This window comes from Mauremys mutica, unplaced genomic scaffold, assembly GCF_020497125.1.
Source record: "Mauremys mutica isolate MM-2020 ecotype Southern unplaced genomic scaffold, ASM2049712v1 000000F_np12_subseq_67271636:67468913_obj, whole genome shotgun sequence".
NCBI classification, from domain to species: domain Eukaryota; kingdom Metazoa; phylum Chordata; order Testudines; family Geoemydidae; genus Mauremys; species Mauremys mutica.
This window is the reverse complement of record NW_025422792.1, coordinates 43,258-63,789: the sequence shown is the minus strand read 5'-3', so window position 1 is coordinate 63,789 and position 20,532 is coordinate 43,258. Positions and strand designations below refer to the sequence as shown.

At 48.6% G+C, this 20,532-nt stretch overlaps 1 protein-coding gene and 1 long non-coding RNA gene across 4 annotated transcripts in view; one reads left to right on the top strand and one right to left on the bottom strand.

Moving 5' to 3' along the window:
- Position 1: 1 nt before the first annotated feature.
- LOC123356891 lies at positions 2–9,835 on the bottom strand. Its single transcript, XR_006575447.1, has 3 exons — positions 9,716–9,835; positions 3,006–3,153; positions 2–1,537 (listed from the first exon to the last, which is right to left on the bottom strand). It is a non-coding gene; the product is annotated as an uncharacterized LOC123356891 (long non-coding RNA).
- Positions 8,743–20,532, top strand: part of LOC123356889 (tripartite motif-containing protein 67-like) — a 54,008-nt gene continuing 42,218 nt past the window's right edge. For all 3 annotated transcript variants that reach the window (XM_045000142.1, XM_045000144.1, XM_045000143.1), the window contains exons 1-2: positions 8,743–9,621; positions 16,539–16,634. In XM_045000142.1, coding sequence (XP_044856077.1) covers positions 8,743–9,621; positions 16,539–16,634 — 975 coding nt within the window. The remainder of the gene's footprint in view (positions 9,622–16,538; positions 16,635–20,532) is intronic.

Here is a 20,532-nt window from a genome sequence, read left to right as displayed (position 1 = left end):
TTTCAAGGTTAATACATTACAGAAATAAATAGTGCGGCAAAACCAGATTTGTGCAGGACACGAGTAAAGCTCAGTCTAAAACAGAATGATGTATCTCTTCACCAGATGTATTTGACCAGTGCTCCTGCTTCAAGGAAATATTGCAAAGCCCAGGGCCTACTTTTCAAGTACCATCAGCTCCTGCCAAATCTGGCAACCAGCATGACACTGTAGTAGTCAAACTTTGTGCACACTTTGACCTATCTCTTTGCTTCTGCTCCCACTGTACCAATAATCTCTCAGAGAAGATATGCCATTACACCCAATATGATCACTAAAAGTGAGAGAGATCTAGCAAAAGGCCAAAAAGAACCCAAAAGATCTCCATAAGAACTGTTGCTTCTAGGAAATAAAAAATATATATATCATGACGTGTGACATATACCCATACCAGAAATATTCATTGTACATTTAGTCTCATAGTTGGGGAGGTCCACTTTAGACTATGTAGATGATAAAAATATTTTAACCCCCATATAACAGATACTGGTCACAGTTCTCCCCTATGATTTGATGGTCTAAAACAGCTGGAAAAATTAGTTGGACATGTTACCTGGGAAATCCCCTTGTATTAATGGTATCTCTGATTGGGCACAGCAGGTCTACAACATCCATATCCTGGTCCCCACCAGAGAAAGCATGTTGAAGAAAAAAGGTGCCTGGTCAAAGTACAGCTGCCACTTTCTGGCAATCCTGCCTGCTGGAATGGCCCCTTTGGGCCAAGGCAGCCACATGTGGCTGAGGCTTTCCTAAATTGTAACAGGAGCCAAAAACAGCCCTGTTCAGCTCAGGATTGGGAAGTTACAAAGGTATAAAGCCACTTTGTCCCTTCCTCTCAGGGCCTGCATTGGCCAGACCTGAGAACTGGGGCAAGTGAATACAGTGAAAATAGGGGGAGTCTTTAATATCTTCACAATGTCACATAGGTGGTCAGCCTACTCAGGTCTGTAAAAGCAGCAAGGAGTCCTGTGGCACCTTATAGACTAACAGACGACTACTCAGGTCTAGCTCTGTCAAATGCTATCTCATTATCAATTTAGTCAAATTCTGCACAACTGGTACTAAAACTTCCCACTTAATGTACAGCTATAATGTTACCAGTAGGACAAAGGCAAAGGCCAAAACCAATGTATGCCCTCCTTTCCAATGACACAAATACAATGCTAAAATCCTTGTAATGAATCATGAAAGAGGATTAAGCTTTTCTACTCACTATGCTCTTCAGCTACCAAAAGTTAATGCTAGCCTTTTGTTTGAAAACAAATCTTCTTCTTTGAGTGGTGTCCATGTGGGTACTCCACTTCAGGTGTCGGTGCATCCCGGTGCCGTTGATTGGAGATCTTCAGTAGCAGTGCCCGGTAGGGACACGTGTGCGCAATTGGTGTCTCGCGTCATCATTGGACTCTGTTTCGCGCACATGCCTTCCGACCCCCCCTGAGTTCCCTCTGAGCCATCCTCGGCTGAAGATAGAACTCGGGGCAGTGCTGAACCTCTTCCCCTATTTTGAGAGAAAATTAGTTTTATTTAGATAAAAGCTCCCCAGTTACTACCCTACCTTTAGATAGTTGAATATAGTTCATTTAAAAACAAAACCTAGTTTTTTCTTAACCCCTTTTTCCCCCTTCGGGAGCGAACCCTGCTAAGGTCTTTTTCTTAGACCTTCTTGAGTGGGCCTGGTTTTAAAAAATGTGACTCTTGCAAGGACCCCAGATCATGTTCGGACGGACATTCCTGATGTGTCAAATGCCTCAGTGAGATGCACATCCCAACTAAGTGCATCCACTGCAATAATCTAAAAGCCAGAGCTTGCCACAACCGAGACTGGGTATTAAAGATTAGTCTTATGGGGAAATCCCTCCAACCTGATTTGGAGATGGGCAGAACAAAATCCTCTCCTAGGTGCTGTTCAACCAGGTCGGAACCAACCAAGAGCAGGGCTCCACCCTCTCACGAGAAGAGGAAGAGATCCTCGACCTCCCCACACAGGGAACTGGGCAAAAAGAAATGGTTCCCAGCGAGGTCCTTGCCAGCGGTGCTGACTGCCTCAAAGGTCAGAACCTGTGATGTTCCCGGCACCTCTGGCACCGGGCATATGGGCAGAAAAGTAAGGAGTCAAGAATGCATCACGGTCAGGTCTCCTCCTCAGCACCGAAGGTGCCGGCATCTGCACTGGAGTTGGTGCCACTGCGCACATAGCCACAGCACCAACAACGCTGTTGGCACTGGGGATTCCACTGGCGCCGACATATCATCTGTCACCAGCTGACAGTGCCGCTGTGGGACCACCAGCACCAGTCAAGACCAATCCCCCTGCGATCATGCTCACCACAGATACCTCCTTGATAGGCTGGGGTGCACACCTGCAACACCACATGACACAAGGCAGGTGGTCTGCACCAGAGGCCCATCTGCATATAAACCTCCTAGAACTCAGAGCAGTCAGGTATGCCTGCCTTCACTTCCTCCCACTCATTCGAAACAAATCTATTTGAGTACTTATGGAGAACATTGCATGCATGTTCTACATCACAGACAAGGGGAAGCAAGATCACACTTCCTGTGCATAGACGCCATCAACTTTTGGAACTGATGCATACGACATCACATAGACATCACAGCCTCAGACCTGCCGGGGTGTCAGAACACCACCGCCAACACCCTCAGCAGACACTTTTCACAAGAACACAAATGGGAACTAAATCCTATGATCGCATCCCACCTATTCTCCCTTTGGGGCTATCTTTCGATAAACCTATTTGCCACAGCAAAGAACCACAGATGCCAATTATTTTGCTCCAGAATGGGACTCGGGACTGGCTCCTTGGGAGACATATTCCTACTCTCATGGAACTGGACACTCATGTATGCATTCCCTCCGATTCCTCTAATACACAGAGCTCTCCTCAAGATCAGGGACGACAAGGCTTATCGCCCCAGCACGGGCCAGACAGACCTGGTATCCTTACCTGCTTCACATGTCAATCCGCCTTCCGAGAATTCTCCTGATGAGACCAGACCTCCTCTCCTAGCGCGACAGTTGCATCCTCCATCCACAACTGGAGAAACTTCACCTGACGGCCTGGCTCCTCCTTGTTTCCAATTGCATGAACTAGCCTGTTCGGAGCAAGTCAGACACATGTTATTACACAGTAGATACGACTTCACCCGCAATACTTACCTCCAAAAGTGGAAATGAGTCTCGATGTGGTGCTTACAGAAAACCCTCACCATGCACCACACCCCTTCCCGATATCCTAGACTACATTTTAGAACTCAAAAACAAAAGTCTATCGCTCAGCTCCATCAGAGTTCATCTTGTGGCAATCAACGCCTTTCACGAGAAACTGGATGGGTCCTCTGTCTTCACAAACCCTACTACAAAACGCTTCCTTACCAGACGCCAAAACCTCTACCCTGAAGTCCACCCCCACACCCACACCAACCTGGAATTTGAACCTCATCCTCCGAGGCCTCATGAGACCCCCCCTCCTTTGCATAGGCGGCAGGTTTGTATAATTTTTGGTGGGGCCCAAAATGGTGGTGCCCCCCCCCCGCTCCCACCCTGTAAGCCGATATAAAATGAAGCTACAACGCGTCAGCGCCACAAGATTACAAGGGTCAATTAAAAGTGGAAAGTCAGAAGCAGCACTTGCCTACTTCAATATACGGTATTATATTTTGTTGCATCTGTTGTGATGAAGTGGGAATGTTCTTAATATTTTCTCTGAATACTGTGTGGGTGCCTCAGTTTCCCCTGCAAGATGCCAACTGAAGGTGTTGGGGACAAAGAGATCAGGTGGCCTCCTTGTCCAGAAGAGACACAGAGGCCAGAGGAGGGAGTGTCAGTTTGGAGCTGGCTGGGGAAATTGGGAGAGACCCAGAACTTGGTTCTGGGCTCCCCACCCCCCAAGATGGACCTGACAGAGGGGTTCTGTTTTCTGTACCAACAAGCTCTGTTTAAACTGTGTTCCCGTCATCTAATAAACCTTCTGTTTTACTGTCTGGCTGAGAGTCACATCTGACTGCAGAGTTGGGGTGCAGCGACCTCTGGTTGCCCCAGGACCAGCCTGGGCAGACTCACTTTGGAAAGTGCATGACGTGGAAGGGCATGCTGAATGCTCCGAGGTCAGACCCAGGAAGGTGTAAGCTTCTTGCCCTGGAGACAGTATGCTCCGAGAGAGGAGGCTCCCCCAGAGTCCTGACTGGCTTTGTATGGAGATGTTCCAAAGCATCACAGCATCCCCTTCCACACCGTGCACTTCCCAGAAGTCCGCACAGGCACTGACACTCCCTCCTCCGGCCTTTGTCTCTTTTCCAGGCATTAGGAGGCCACCTGATCTCTCTGTTCTCCAACACCTTCAGTTGGCACCTTGCAGGGGAAACTGATTTGGGAGAAATGAAGTAAAAGCTGCCCAAACCGAGCTTGAGCACTCCTGAATTTTGAGGTGTTCAAATCTGGAAGGCAGGTGCTGGGGGTGGGAGAGGGCTGTGGGCTCCATGGGGAAGCATGGCAGCAACTGTCTGGAGCTGCATGGAGCCAGATACGCTGGTCTGAGTGGCACAGTAAGCAGTTTGGGGGTTGGAGAAGAGGTAGGGAGTTCCGGGGGGCAGTCAAGGGACAAGGAGCAGGGGGAGTTGGATGGGGCAGAGGTTCGAAGGGGCAGTCAGGGGACAGGCAGCAATTGGATAGGCATGGGAGTCTAAGAGGTTTATCAGGGGACAGGTAGGGGGTGCGGTCCTGGGGGGGGAAGTTGGGTGGGGTCTCAGGAGGGGGCAGTTGGGGACAAGGAGAAGGGAGGCTTAGATAGGGGCTGAGGTCCCAAGGGGCAGTTAGGGGCAGGGGTCTCGGGAGGGGGTAATTGGGGAACAAGGACCAGTGGGGCTTAGATAGGGGGTGGAGGTTCTGGGGGGCAGTTGGGGCAGGGGTCTGGGGAGGGGGCAATCAGCGGACAGAGGCTGGGATTCAAAGGGCTCTGGGCTGCTGGCAGCCGCGGGGATCCCAGAGCCCTTTGAATCCCAGCCCCGGGTGGGAGTCAGAGGACTCTGGGCTGCCTGCAACCGCAGGGAGCCCAGAGCCTTTTAAATCCCAGCCGGGGCCGGGAATCAGAGGGCTCTGGGCTGCCCGCTGCGGCGGGGAGCCCAGAACCCTTTAAATCTCAGCCGCTGCTGGGATTTAAAGGGCTCTGGGCTGCCTGCAACCGCGGGGAGCCCGCAGCCCTTAAAAACTCAGCCGCGGCAGGGATTTAAAGGGCTCTGGGCTGCCTGCAACCGGGGGAGCTGAGACCCTTTTAAATCCCAGCCGCAGCCGGGAATCAGAGGGCTCTGCGCTGCCCGCTGCGGCGGGAGCCCAGAGCCCTTTAAATCTCAGCCGCGGCTGGGATTTAAAGAGCTCTGGGCTGCCTGCACCCGCGGGGAGCACAGAGCTTTTAAAATCCCAGCCGCGGCGGGGATTCAGCGGGCTCTGGGCTCCCCGCCGCAGCAGGCAGCCCAGAGCCCTCTGATTCCCGGCCGCGGCTGGGATTTAAAAGGCTCTGGGCTGCCCGCCGCGGCGGGGAGCCCAGAGCCCTCTGATTCCCGGCCGCGGCTCGGATTTAAAAGGCTCTGGGCTCCCCGTGGTTGCAGGCAGCCCAGACCCCTTTGAATCCCAGCCCCGGCTGGGAGTCAGAGGACTCTGGGCTGCCTGCTGCGGCGGGGAGCCCAGAGCCCTCTGATTCCCGGCCGCGGCTGGGATTTAAAAGGCTCTGGGCTGCCCGCCGCAGCAGACAGCCCAGAGCCCTCTGATTCCCGGCCGCGGCTGGGATTTAAAGGGCTCTGGGCTCCCCGCCGCAGCGGGAAGCCCAGAGCCCTCTGATTCCCGGCTGCGGCTGGGATTTAAAAGGCGGTTGCAGGCAGCCCAGAGCCCTTTAAATCCCAGCAGCGGCTGAGATTTAAAAGGCTTTGGGCTCCCCGCGGTTGCAGGCAGCCCAGAGCCCTCTGATTCCCGGCGGCGGCTGGGATTTAAAAGGCTTTGGGCTCCCCGCGGTTGCAGGCAGCCCAGAGCCCTTTAAATACCAGCCGCGGCCGGGAATCAGAGGACTCTGGGCTGCCTGCAACCGCAGGGAGCCCAGAGCCTTTTAAATCCCAGCCGCCGCCGGGAATCAGAGGGCTCTGGGCTGCCTGCAACCGCGGGGAGCCCAAAGCCTTTTAAATCTCAGCCGCTGCTGGGATTTAAAGGGCTCTGGGCTGCCTGCAACCGCGGGGAGCCCAGAGCCTTTTAAATCCCAGCCGCCGCCGGGAATCAGAGGGCTCTGGGCTTCCCGCTGCAGCAGGCAGCCCAGAGCCCTCTGATTCCCGGCGGCGGCTGGGATTTAAAGGGCTCTGGGCAGCCCTGGCGGCGGCGGCGGCAGCGGCGGGGGGGCGCTCCAAGCAGGGAAGAAAAAACATTGGTGGGGCAGAGCCCCTGCTTGGGATTTATTCATGGGGCTAAAGCCCCAGAGCCCCATATAAGTCGGCGCCTATGCTCCTTTGAACCGATAGCCACCTCCTCCTTACTCCACATGTCCATGAAGGTTGCATTCCTCGTGGCCATCATGTCAGCCAGGTGGGGAAGGGAAATAAGTGCACTGATGGCCAACCTCCTGTACACTAATTTCTTTAAGGACAAGATCATGATGCAACCCCACCCTAAATTTCTGCCAAAGGTGGTGTCCTCTTTCCATCTTAACCAGCTGATACATTTCCCTACTTTTTACCCCAAACCCTACAAAAACCCACAGAAAGCGGCACTTCATACCCTTGACGTTAGAAGGGTGATTGCCTTCTACTTGGACAGAACAAAATCATTTAGTAAATCACCCCTAGACTCTTCGTATCTACTGCAAAACACTCCAAAGGAGCTGCTATTTCACAAGAACGCTCTCCAAGTCGATCTCCGACTGCATTAGGTCCTGCTACCAGATCCACAATGTTGAACCTCCTGACAGCATCAGAACTCATTCCACTCGAGCTTTGTCAACATCGGTAGCATTCCTACACAACGTACCCATTATTGACATATGCAAAGCCGCTACATGTCCATCAGACCATATGTTTGCCAAACACTATGCCATCACACAAGATGCCAGAGCGGACATTATAGTAGGTCATACAGTACTGTCTGCCACTGCCAAACTCGCAACTCCAAAGTCCCCCCAACCATAGCGGGTACTGCTCTACATTCACCTGAAATGGTGCACCCACAGGGACACCACTTGAAGAAGTAGAGAAGGTTACTCACCCTGTGCAGTAACTGAGGTTCTTCGAGATGTGTGTCCCTGTGGGTGCTCCACTACCCACCCTCTTCCCCTCTACTTTGGAGTTTGACTTAAAGGACTCTACAGTGGAGAAGAAACTGAGGGGGTTGGAACGCACATGCACCAAAGACTCCAATGGCGCTGTGAGACACCCGACCAGGCACTGCTACCAAAGATCTCCAATCAACGGCACTGGAATGCACTGACACCTGAAGTGGAGCACCCACAGGGACACATATATTGAATAAACCTCAGTTACTGCACAGGATGAGTAACCTTCCCTTTTAAATCAACCCACAAACATTTAAATACAAAAACAAGAAGTCTGCTGGTAGGATGGAATTTAATAAGAATGTGGCTTTTAAAAAAACTATCCATTAAATAATGATGGGACTCAAAACTGTATTATCTACTCAAAGTAGTGAAATCCTTTCTATTTATAATCTCTTCATTCTGTTAATAAACCACTCTAAACATATGGAGCGTAAACAAAACAGATGGGGGATTTCCCACCACTGGTTTCTTTCTTATAATGATGGTTATTTTCAACGCATAAAACTCTGAGCTGTCATCTCTGATTTATTTTCTCAGCAAATTTCGGTTTGGGTTACATTGCTACTAGCTCTGGTGCGTTTCTTTACTCATGATTCCCACTCCCACTGCCTGTGCATGGAGCAGCCATTCGTACCTATAATAGCCCCCTCTCCCCCTTTGCATTATTCTCTCTAACAATGCCTGAACGTGTTGTGGTTCACATTTGGGTTGGAGCATGATAAGAAATGTATCAAGGAAACATATTATTGGTTTTGTTATTCGCTTTCAAGCTTCCTCCTTTTCTCTGTCTCTGCCGTTTGGGGGCGGGGAAGCTATTCGGGATAGAAAGCTCCTCCCTCCCCCCATGTTTAATCCTCTCTATTAATAATGGATTTTTTAAACCTATAAAGCCATCACAGCACAGCCCCTTTGAAAGAATCGCTGTCTCCAGTCTCGGCCAGCCAGCGAGCCATCCCCTATTTGCTGCACAGACTGCTCCCGCCCTTTGTCCCTCCTCTCCCTCCCCCGCCCCCGCGTACTACTCGATGCAGTGGGAACCAAGCCAGCCCCGCTCCGCGCGCTGCACACACAGCAAGGGCGAGGAAATTGCCTTGCAATAAACAATAGCCTCCTGCCGCCGCACCGCCAGCGCCTCCTGCCGAGGTCAGCCCCTCAGGCGCTGTCCAGCCACTCCGCAGCGGCAGCCAGAGGGGCGGCTCTCTGTGTGCAGCCCGGCTTGCGGAGCTCCGCCGCCTCCGCCCAGCCAGGCGCTGTCCCGCCCCCGGGGTGCTGAGCCGGGGGCCACCCTGGGGCATGGGCAGGGAAGGCGGCAGCGAGCCCCGTCCTCGCCCCGCGCCCCGCCTCGGCGGGCCTGTCTGCTGAGCCGGCCGGCCCGGCCATGGAAGAGGAGCTGAAGTGCCCGGTGTGCGGCTCGCTGTTCCGGGAGCCCATCATCCTGCCCTGCTCCCACAACGTCTGCCTGCCCTGCGCCCGCACCATCGCCGTGCAGACGCCCGAGCGCGAGCAGCACCTGCCCGCCTTGCTGCAGCCCCGGGCCCCAGGGGCGGCGGCGGCGGGGCCCGGGCCCGGGCCGGCGGCGGGCTCGGAGGCTGAGTGCGCCGCGGGGGGCGGGAGCGGCGGCGGCGGCGGCGGCGGGGAGCACGCGGACAAGCTGAGCCTGCACAGCGAGAGCGACAGCGGCTACGGCTCCTACACCCCCAGCCTCAAGTCCCCCAACGGGGTGCGGGTGCTGCCGCTGGGGCCGGCCCCGGCCGGCTCCTCCTCGGCGGCTCTGCCCCGCGGGGCGGGCCCCAGCTCGTCCCTCACCTGCCCGCAATGCCACCGCAGCGCCTCCCTGGACCCGCGCGGCCTCCGCGGCTTCCCGCGCAACCGGCTGCTGGAGGCCATCGTGCAGCGCTACCAGCAGGGCCGGGCCGCCGCCAAGTGCCAGCTCTGCGACCGCAGCCCGCCCGAGGCCGCCGCCGTGGCGTGCGAGCAGTGCGAGGTGCTGTACTGCGCCGCCTGCCAGCTCAAGTGCCACCCGACCCGGGGGCCCTTCGCCAAGCACCGCCTGCTGCCCCCGCCCAGCCTCCCGGGCGGGCCCGGCAAGGCGGCGGGGGGTGCCCGCAAGTTGCCCACCTGCGCCGATCACGAGCTGGAGAACTACAGCATGTACTGCGTGAGCTGCGCCACCCCCGTCTGCTACCAGTGCCTGGAGGAGGGCAAGCACGGCCAGCACGAGGTGAAGGCCCTGGGGGCTATGTGGAAACAGCACAAGGTAAGCCCAGGGGGCTACGGGAGCCCCCTAACCCAAGCAGCTCAGCCCTGCCTTCATGGCCGGGGGAAGGTCTCTGATTGTTAGCTCCACTCACCTCTTCTCCAGTGCCCTACAGCTTGGGACCCTCAAGCACTTTCCACAGACTGGGGCTCTGTTTTGGCTTTTGCAACCCTCCTCTGCGCCAAGATCATGCTGAGGTGGGAGGAGACAAAGGTGGCTCTCAGCTACCTTTACTCCTCCCCCATTCCTGGAGCGGACACGGGGGTTGAACTGGCCCTTTGCTCAAATTAGAGTAGCTCCAGGACTGCTGTAATTTATGCTGTCTAGAAGAGCCCCCTAGACAAGGTTGGTCCTGGAAAGGCCCCAGAACACCTCTGAGACATTCCCAGAATGTCTCCTCCCAACTCCAGCCAGCCCCAACACACCTTCTGTGCAAGGGGTGGGGTGGGGGGGTGATATAAAGCTGGCTACACCAGATATACCCCACCCAAGAGTCTCCTGTATTGGAGGAATCCTGTTACCCCTTCAGGGCAGCCGTACAGTCACTTCATGCCACCAGAGTAACACAGTGTATCTTTAATGGGACCAAGGATCTAGCCCCACAATGAGGAAGAAGTATTCTGTGTCAGTGATAGTTCTTGTTGAAGGCGGTGAGATAAGAGGGCGATGCTGGGTGACTCGCCCTAGTGTCTTGATGTTTATCTGAACATTGAAGCTACTTCATTTCCATAATTCTCTGATAGCCTTCAGCTCTCCCTTCCCTTCACGCAAATCTCCAATAGGCCCCTGGTCCTTCTTCCCTTCTTGCTGACCCTCCATTAGACCCTGGGCAGCATATTCGCTTCCCATGACCTTCTAATAAGTTAAACGCTCCCTCTCTGTGATCTTGCATTATGCTGTAACTTCTCAACTTCCAAATCTCAAACCAAATCCGGCTTCTTCCCAATCCAAATGAAATTAGAGAGGCAGACAGTTGTTGCGCCTTTGATAGCATCTTTATCTGTCACTTTGCTATAAATGTGTCAGTGATGGAAGGTTGCATGGGACCCACTGGAGGGCTGCAGAGAGGGAAGGTGTGTAGAGGTTTATTTGCAAGTCATGTTAGGGCCTTTGAGAGGGCTGTGTGGTGGCTGTGATCCACAGTAATGATGGTAGTTAAAGATGGAGAAGGTGAGGGTCTTATCCACATTGATCAAAAAACTAGTGATGGTAGTGTTTGGTTAAGGGACAGATGAAGGCTTGGCCAGTTCAGAGATTGCTACAGTCTGGTTCACTCATCCCTAGTATTGATATTCATTATAATTTGAACCATTCAGGGAACTTGTTTGGAGACTTTGTACTTTCACATAAGAGGGGGTTTGCTGATATTTGTGTGCAAGATGGAGCTGCTGGGTAGTTTGATCATGCAACCTTTTTATATAAAAAGCTGGGGTTGTTTCATATACTTTTTGGGTAGAGACCAAGAGACGATTGTTTTAACATTGATTTGAAGCTTGTCAGTCTTGCCAGGAAGCCTGGATACTGACTCGATTAAGAATTAATGATTAATATTTTACATGTATAGAGTGCTTGTTATCCTCAGCACATTACAGCTATCCATACAGCAGCACTGAACAGGGTCCCTCCCTCATGAAGGAAGAGCACCCAGTTGCTACATCCCTTCAGGTGGGGCAGCTTGCTTCCTTCTGTTGGCTACTGCAGAGGAAAGGCTCACCTCCTCCCTATTCCCTTTGGTATGACTAGCACCTTTGGGGGTAATGAGAGGGTCTGTGATCATTTTTGGCTACTGCATAGGGGTAGAAAATGGATCACTTCTTGTGCCCTGATCCCTGGCTCCCCACACAGTAGTTCTGATGTAGAACACACACGGCTTCAATTTGTAAAGACCCTTGAAAAAATCCCACATGGCATCAACTGCACAGAACTTTGTTTATTGATCAGAAGAATAAATGGGTGAATCAGCCCTGATAGTACTTCAGTCTGTGTTTCAACAGAGTCAAGGTATTTCCAGCTCAGGACTTACTTAGACCACTAAACCATCTCCTGAATAACTTGATTTTTTTGTGTTCAGGAGTTAAATTCACTTGACTCATAAGCTTCAGGTCGTGAATTCACAGCTTTTGTCATTTATGCTAATTGCAAAATCTGATTTTGTGTGGAAAGTCTTCATTAAGGAGTCTACTAAACCCCTGATGAACAATGATTGATTTCAATATGCAGAAGTGGTTAGTGTTTTGTAGATTGTGAAGCCCGTTTGTGTTCCACTGGAGTCTACTTGTGCTACATCTGATTAACGCCTTTTGAAATGGTGTGATAAACTGTGGTGCTGATCAAGATACATTGTAAATCATTTCTCATTCTTACAAACTTTGTCAGAGGAATGAACTACATTCTGTTGTTTAGTATTTTCACTGCATTTTTCCTCTGGAGGGTGTGTTCTCACAGAATGTGATTTTCCCTTGTTATATATAGTTTGAATGTTATGATAAAGGTTCTAAAGGAAACAGAAAAATAACCTAAAATTAACTAATTTTTGTGACAGTAGTAATCTTTTCATGTCTTGTAAGTGTTAATTATCCTAGAACAATATACTTGACAGGAAATAAAAATATTGAAACTGCCAACAGGAGCCAGTCTAACCCCTCATTTCATGTTTATTTCGGAATTGGATATTTGTAGTTGGAACTAAGTAAGTTTTCATATGCAGTAATTTACACCTACTGCCTCCTGGGTCCTGTAACTTTGGCCAACCATAAATTAAAGTGTTGTATTTAGAATTATATGGCAAATTTAATTGTTTGTACATGTTATTGCTAGATAGTCTAGCTCATTCTCCATGAGCATTTTGTAGTCATGTTAGTTTAATAAAGATACTTTCCCCTAGAAATATATGTAGGAATCTGCCATAAGTAAATTATTTTGGAGAAGTTAGAAATTATGTAATATACGGACAAAGAGCCAGATCCTCAGTTGGTATAAATCAGCTCATTGATTCATTGATTCATATCAGCTGAGGTTCTGGTGGGAAGGCTTTAAAGGGATTGATCAAAATTGTTTGCTCCTATTGTTGGAGGGAAGGATATTGTACTTTGTGTATGTACAGCACCTAGTATGATGGAGCCATGATCACATTTGGGATCTCTAGGCTCTACTGTAATACAAAAATATTAATAATATTAATAATATTACTGACGATAGATTTAAATTTGTGGGCCCTTTGACTCACAGGTATGGGGAAGCAAGCTGAACAAGTCTCAGCTCTGCAACTTCTGCTGAGTCCTGCCATGTACATCAAAAATATAACTATTGTGCATGTGTGATCTTGTAGTAGAGACGACATCAGGAACTTTAATTGGACAAGCCTCTGTTTAGGACACTGATGCATAGGGAGATGAGCAAGTAGTTGAGGGGAAATATTGGCATATTGATGCATCTTTAGAAGGTAGACCAGAATTGCCCCAAACCCCTACCCTCCATTCCCAGAAACTTGGAAACTCTTTAAGAATTCAGTGCCTGGATCATAGGATGTAATCAGTAGTTAATCTGCTATGATGATAGATGGAGAAAAAGAAAGGTAAATGAGCAATGAACTCTTCTTTTGAAAAAGAATGGTAGAATTATCTGTCTCATTTTCTAAAATCAGAGAAGACATCAGTCTTCTATGCCTAGCTAGATTTGATTACTTGTCCTCCTTGTTATCTGTCTGTTACTGTATTTGATAAGAGTATAAGCTTTTTACCCATCTACAGAATCCTTATTTCATTGCTAGACCCAGATATTAAAATTAAGATCAATGTGGATAGAACAACATTTGTCAGGAATTATTAATTGTCATGGTTAATGGAGCTTGTAACTTACAGTTTAGCTTCAAGCAAATCCTTCCACCATTTGAAAGAGAGCTCTGAAAGGGTGATTTTTATAGTGGCTTATGGAGGTTTTAGGCATCTGAATCCATTTTGTTTTAATGGAAAGTACATGGCTAAATCCATTTGCTTTAGAAACTACCCTATAAATGTTTTAATAAACAAGGCTATTATCTCTAAATGGGTTTAGTGATCAGAGAACTGGCTTTCATATTCTACTTGCAGTAGCACAATTACAATTATTTAATGAGTGAAAAAGTTTGGTCAAGTTATTTGATCAGTTTCTTTGTCAAGTTTATGTACAGGGTCTTCTTCATGGTGGCTATATATGAGGAGCTGAGACTGAATGTTCTCAGTCACATTAATATCCATGTAGTTGATGAATGATCTGGATTGACTCTGAATTTAATGGCTGCCATGATAACTAGAGGACAAACCCTGTTTTTGGCCCCATCCATACTGTGGGATGCATTGTGCTCTGATGCTGGTGATGGGATTAGATGTTGGAGTGGTGGCAATTAAATTTTTGTCATGGGCTAACTATAGTCATCTTTGTTTTGTGGCTGAGGCACATCTGACCTGTTGGGACCATTCCACTGGCCACTGATTGGCAGAGCACATCACGCTCCAGCCCCACGTTCTCCATACTTTGTTACACCATTCCATCACATTTCCACCTGGTGCTTGCAAAAATATGTCCTATTGGTGAGGTACAGGCACGTGACCAAAAGGAATGTAAAACTGGGGGAATCTTCACCAGCCCCTTTGTGATGCTCTGGTGGCACACAGGGACCTTAACAAGGGATAAGGATTTGGCTCAATGAGCCTGGTAAACTTTTGGACCAGACATTGTTACTTCAAATTTTGTGAAATGCCAAGAATTTGAGTAGGAAGCTGAAAAAACATATATATAAGTACTGACAGCAATAATATAATTATTATAGCTCTTCCTATTAGATTAGTTACAAGTTAATTATAGTAGAGGATATTCTATTTTCAAATTTGGTACCAGTACAATGCATGTAACTGGGCTTAATATAGAACATTTCCATGAACAGGAGGGTAAACATTAGGGTTGATTCTTCATTAAGCCTTCATCGCTATGTCTCATTATAGGCCAATTTGTGCCTACCCCTAAGGTAAGACTCTCCTGTGGTTGTGTTAGAGCTTCCTACCTCATCGGTCAACGCATAGGAAATAGAGCAGAAGGAGCAGCACACCCAATGTCTTCCCTCTCCCAGTTGAGCATGTGCATAGGGAGGGAGGGGCGGAGGATGGGTAGAGCATGGGAGGGGGTTGGGTAAAGCAGAGCTGGCACAAGGGGGAAGTGAGCTGTGCCCTTGTCAGGGTAGCTGTAAATCACTTCCCCTCAGGATCAAGCAGAGAATAAATGGTAACTTTGACCCATATCTGCAAAGGTACATAGGTGCCTAAACAACAAAATTAGGTATCTAAATCCCAGTTCTGGCTCCACTGCGAGCCACAATAGTCCTGCCAAACTCTGTAGGTCCCTGAACTCACTCGGCACCTGAGATTTCAAAGTAATCTACTATTGTACTGTAGATAAATATTTAAACAGTTACTGAGGTAGAAAGAGAGAGAGAGAATACCTAAATACCTTTGTGGATCTGGGCCTAAGTGCTAACATTGTAGAAAGAGACCAATGACAAGATCTTCAGCTAGTGTAAATTGGCATAGCTCCATTTGCTTCAATGCAGCTACGTCAATTAACAGCAGCAGAGGATCATCTGGCTCATAGTATATTTTCCACAAGCTGTTTTAATGAAGCACTGCTGGTTGATATAGTATTGAAAGAGTTCCTGAAGTTACATCAGCCATAACATAACACAAAACATAGTGCTGTTGACAGTTAGACAGTTTTGCTATTCTTCATCTGTAGTCTGTTGGTTAAATATACTCTAGAGCCTGATCATGCAATTTTATCTGTGAGGGGGCAAAGGTCATTGAAGCTCTATGCAGGGGCAAGGGTCTGCTTCCATGGATGCAATTATAGGAGCAGGGCCTTCATGTGTACTTTTCAGAGAAATAATTTAATGCACTTTTGTGTGTGTTACATCAATATGGTTGTGCAAGATACTGCATGTATCTAAGGTTGTTATCAAGTAAACAAGATGGGTGAGATAATATCTTTTATTGGACCAACTTCTGTTGGTGAAAGAGACAAGCTTTCGACCTTTCAGAGAGCTCTTCCTCAGCTCTGGGAAAGGTGTTCAGAGTATCATAGCTAAATACAAGGTTATCAAATGCCATGTTTTGAGGAATAATATGTGGTCATGTAAAGATAATTGTAGTACATATGCACAAAGGGGTGGAGTTAAAGTTGCTTAGTCTTGTGGCTAGAATTCTAGTACAAATGTTGTAAAATTCACCCATTTAAATTATTCATAAACAAAACATTATCTTAAAGTTGTCATACAATGGTGAAAGTACCTATTTTTTTTCACCCTCTCGTAACTCAAAATGAGTAAAAGAATTTTTCCAGAAATCTTCACCTCTGGGTTAAGTTGACGAATGGATGCTTTCAGCCCCAAAAGAAATTTTTACACAATGTTACAAGACTATACAAACAAGGATTTGTAATGAAAGTTCTAATATATTTTAACTGTAGCTGACACTACAAAGTTTGTAAACATTTCAGGTTTAGAGTTAAGAAATTGCTAGTTTAGATATCATTTGGGGATTTTTCAGCATGACAGACACTATGTAAATGTAAGATACTATCATTTCAGTGCATATGTGAACAGTTTCAGGCTTTTGTAAGTGTTGTGACTTAGCTAGTCATTACATTTAAATGGAAAATGGAGACAATAACTGACTACCCACACAGAGATTCACCCTTACTAAATCTCTTACAATTGAAATGCTAACTTATTATTTTCTAGCACAAATCCTCTGTGCAAGTAAGAATGCATGTGACGCCAAGTAAGCCTTTTAACATTTAATTGTAAGAAGTAAGGATTAGTATTTGCATTTTTTTGCAATTCATTTGCATTTTATCTCTAATTTTTTCATTTTAAATTCTGTTTCTTACAGACACAGTTGTCTCAGGCTTTAAATGGTGTTTCAGATAAAGCAAAGGAAGCTAAAGAATTTTTGGTTCAGCTGAAAAATATATTACAGCAGATACAGGTAATTGTATACTACTTGTTTTGATAATACAATAATCATTAGAGCTGAGTGCATAATTTATTTGATGACTTTAGTCTCTTGCTGTTCACAGATTGCCTGGAATAACACACTCTTTTCTTGAATGTATTTGTTAGGCAAAATTATTCATCAATTAATGTCTACAAATATTTGTTGGCCTGTAGATTGTATGCCATTTGTTGCAAGAATTGGAAATTTGAACTGTGTTGTTTAGTTTCTGATTGGACTTATTGGTTGTATGGTGTGTTTCTGTTCACATACTGGATGAGTGTAATTCTTAGAGTCAGGCTTTTGGTAAAAATACGAATTTTTACAAATTCCAAACTTACTACCTGTGAATAGTCTAACATTTGCTTAAATTATGCTGTTTCTGAGAACATTCTTGTATTTTAATTGTTAGGATATTTGTGGAAAGTCAAAATACAAAAAGGGCACAAGCAGTGCCAAAATGAATGTGGGGAGGGAGGGAGTTTGTGTGGAAATTATTGTTGTGTATGTTTCTGTTCAGCTCTGATCATTGGATTTCGACTCATTACAATGAGCAAAAGACTAATTAATGTCTTTTAAAACACACATTTATATTTGCACTACAAGAGCACAAAACCAGTGTGAAACTCAATTGTTTTTTTCAAGTGAATATAGGCTCATGAAAGTTGCTGGATATTAGGAATTTTCACCTCTCTGTCTACCCAGAGAACATGTCTGGGACATGCAGCAGCAGTGCCTGCTTCCCTATACTGACTCACCAGGGCACTAGGGGAGGATTATTATTGTTCTAACTAGTGATTTTTTCTAGCATGGCTTCTGTGGTCTACCCACTGTGTGCTGTCTGCTTTACTTCTGACCCTTTGGTCATCAGTGAGCAATCCCCAGTTCCTGCTGTGCGCAGAAAGGGTGCCAACATATGCAAAGTGCCACAGAATGTTGTATCCCCCACCCTTTGCATTCCTTTGTTGCTCTGCTAGATGCGCCAGTAAGGGAGATTAATTTATTTTTTAAAAGTGATATGGATAACTGACTGATAGGAACTGGCCTAAACCACCAACTCATGTCCCTTAGGCCACCAAACAGCTGTCAGATGGTAATGAACTTCAGCCACTCACTATACACATTGAATAGCTCTGAAGCAGTGAGCTGCAGGTGAAGGACTCCATAGTCCATTACTGATCCACTGGGTCACCTAGCTCCCCTCAGTAGCTACTTTTACCCTTTTGAAACCTAAAGATGAATATTTACAAATATTTAAAACTGTGCTGTAAAATTCTTTAATGCATATGAACAGAAACACTGGCAAATTGTTATGCATAATTGTATTGTCGTAGTTAGAGTTGAATGACCAGAATTTGTCTGTTCTGGTATTCGTGACTATGACCCCCTGAATCTCCACCCCATGTTACTAAAATCCTAGAGGTGAACCCAAAGTAGAAACCTGCAGCTAATCCCCACCCTCTGAATTTTGAGGAAATTTGAATCTGGAGTTGGACTGAACTCCACATCATGGGCCTATCTCTATAATGGGTCTAAACCAGAACACAAAATCTGAACAAATCAGAACACTGGGAATGTTTGAATTCAGATCCATGGCCTGAGATGAGAAACGTGATTCTGGTTGTCTCTAATAAATACCTCAGTACTGGGGCCGGCTCTAGGCACCAGCCCAGCAAGCAGGTGCTTGGGGCGGCCACGGGGAAGGATCTTCAGCGGCAGGTCCCTCAGTCCTTCTTGGAGCGAAGGACCTGCCGCCGAAGACTGAAGTGGTGAAGGTAGAGCTCCTGCAGATCTCGATCATGGCTTTTTTTTTTTTTTTGCCGCTTAGGGTGGCAAAAACCCTGGAGCCAGCCCTGCTCAGTACTGGCAGCTTCCCACTTTCACTCCTCAGCAGAACTGTCTTACACGCAAACATTTGCTCAATGGAGTAAAAGATGTGTAGTTTTTATCATTGTATTTAAACACCATACAAGCCAGACAGCAAGTCAAACCCTTTACTCCCTTGCTTAGCAAGAGAGAGCTGTGCTCTTACTCTTGGGTTCATGGCCTCCTTTTTCTTTCTCTGCTCTTATTTTTTTCCCTGACTGTGGATTTTTGCTTTTCTTCTCTCTTTTTTCTCTTCTTAGGTCACTTTCAAGTCCCTTACGCTGTTCTTCTCACACTCTTCAAAACCTGCCTAATTGCCCTCACTACCTCTTTCCTGACTCTCTAAGGGGCCTTGTTGCTGTCATTATATGATTTTCACTCCCATCTGCTGCAAGTAGTACTGGGGGGTGGGAGTGGGGGTGTAGTCCCCATGACAGGAGCACCCACAAGAGCACTCATTCTGACTCAAGTTCTGTGCAGAAACCAACGTTTCCCTATCATCTTGTGAAAGACAAAGTGAAGGCACAGGGGGGTATAACCCAAGTAGAGGAGGGACAGATACAAGCAGAAAGGGGCTGGAGCTAACCTGTGGTCTAGTTGTAGCTCATCTAAGTTCAGCCCAAGCTTGGTCCCTTGCTCCACATGCTAGCAGAGAACCATGGGTGATTCTCACAGGACTAGGCTGCACTGAAGCATACACCACTGCAGCTTCACTGTTCTGGGACATAGCTCTCTTGGGTATGTCAGCTCGAGCTACACCGAGCCTGTGCCTGCAGTATAGACCTAGCCAAAGAGGCGGTGCATTCAGCTCCCGGGGAAGAATGTTCTTTCTCTCCTTAATCAGAGAGAGGGCTGCATGAATCATGGCTTAGGGCAAGGGCGGGCAAACTTTTTTGCCTGAGGGCTGCATCGGGTTTTGGAAATTGTATGGAGGGCCAGTTAGGGGAGGGGGTTGTGGCCTGCCCCCCCCTCCATCCACCCACCCCAGAACTCCTTCCCCATCCAACCCTCCCATTCCCTGATGCCCCCCTGGGACCCCTGCCCCATCCACTCCCATCCGCTCCCTGACCGCCCCCAGAACCCCTGCTCCTGACTGCCCCCCGCCGCCCCATCCATCCTCTCCTCTCATTCCTGATGGCCCACCCGGGACCCCTGCCCCATCCAACCACCCCTTCTCTCTGTCCCCTGACTGCCTCCCACCATCCCATCCAACCCCTCTGCTCATTCCTGACTGCCTCCCCCGGGACCCCTGCCCCATCCAACCACCCCTTCTCCCTGTCCCTTGACTGCCTCCGGGACCCCTGCCCCTGACTGCCCACCGCCTCCCCATCCAATCCCCCCTCCTTCCTGACTGCCCCCTGGGAACCCCTGCCCCATCCAAACACCCCTTCTCCCTGTCCCCTGACCGCCCCCGGAACCCTTGCCCCTGACTGCCCCCTGCTGCCCCATCCAACCCCTCCTCTCATTCCTGACTGCCCCCCTGGGACCTCTGCCCCCATTCAACCCCCCTGTTCCTCGCCGTCTGACTGCCCCGACCCCTATCCCTGCTCTCGCCCACCCTCCCAAACTCCCCTGACCTCTGTCCAACCCCCTGCTCCCTTCCCCCTTAGCGCGCTGCCTGGAGCACTGGTGGCTGGTGGCGCGACAGCCACACTGTCTGGCTGGAGCCAGTCATGCCATTGCCACCGCGGAGCACAGCACTGGGTCAGGCCGAGTTCTGCAGCTGCACTGCCCCAGAAGCTCACTGCCCCGCCACCTAGAGCATTGCGCCAGCGGCGGAGCAAGCTGAGGTGCAGCAGGGGAAGGGCCAGGGGCTAGCCTCCCGGGCCAGGAGCTCAGGGGCCGGATGTGGCCCGTGGGCTGTAGTTTGCCCACCTCTTGCTTAGGGTGTGAGGATGAGGGTAATAAAATTTAATCTAAAAACGGAGGTAGATTGAAATAAATAGAGGGGAAGAGAAAAGCTGAAACAAAGGGAAAAAGATGGGCATAAGTAACGTGTGCATGTGTAAGGGATAGCTATGCAGAG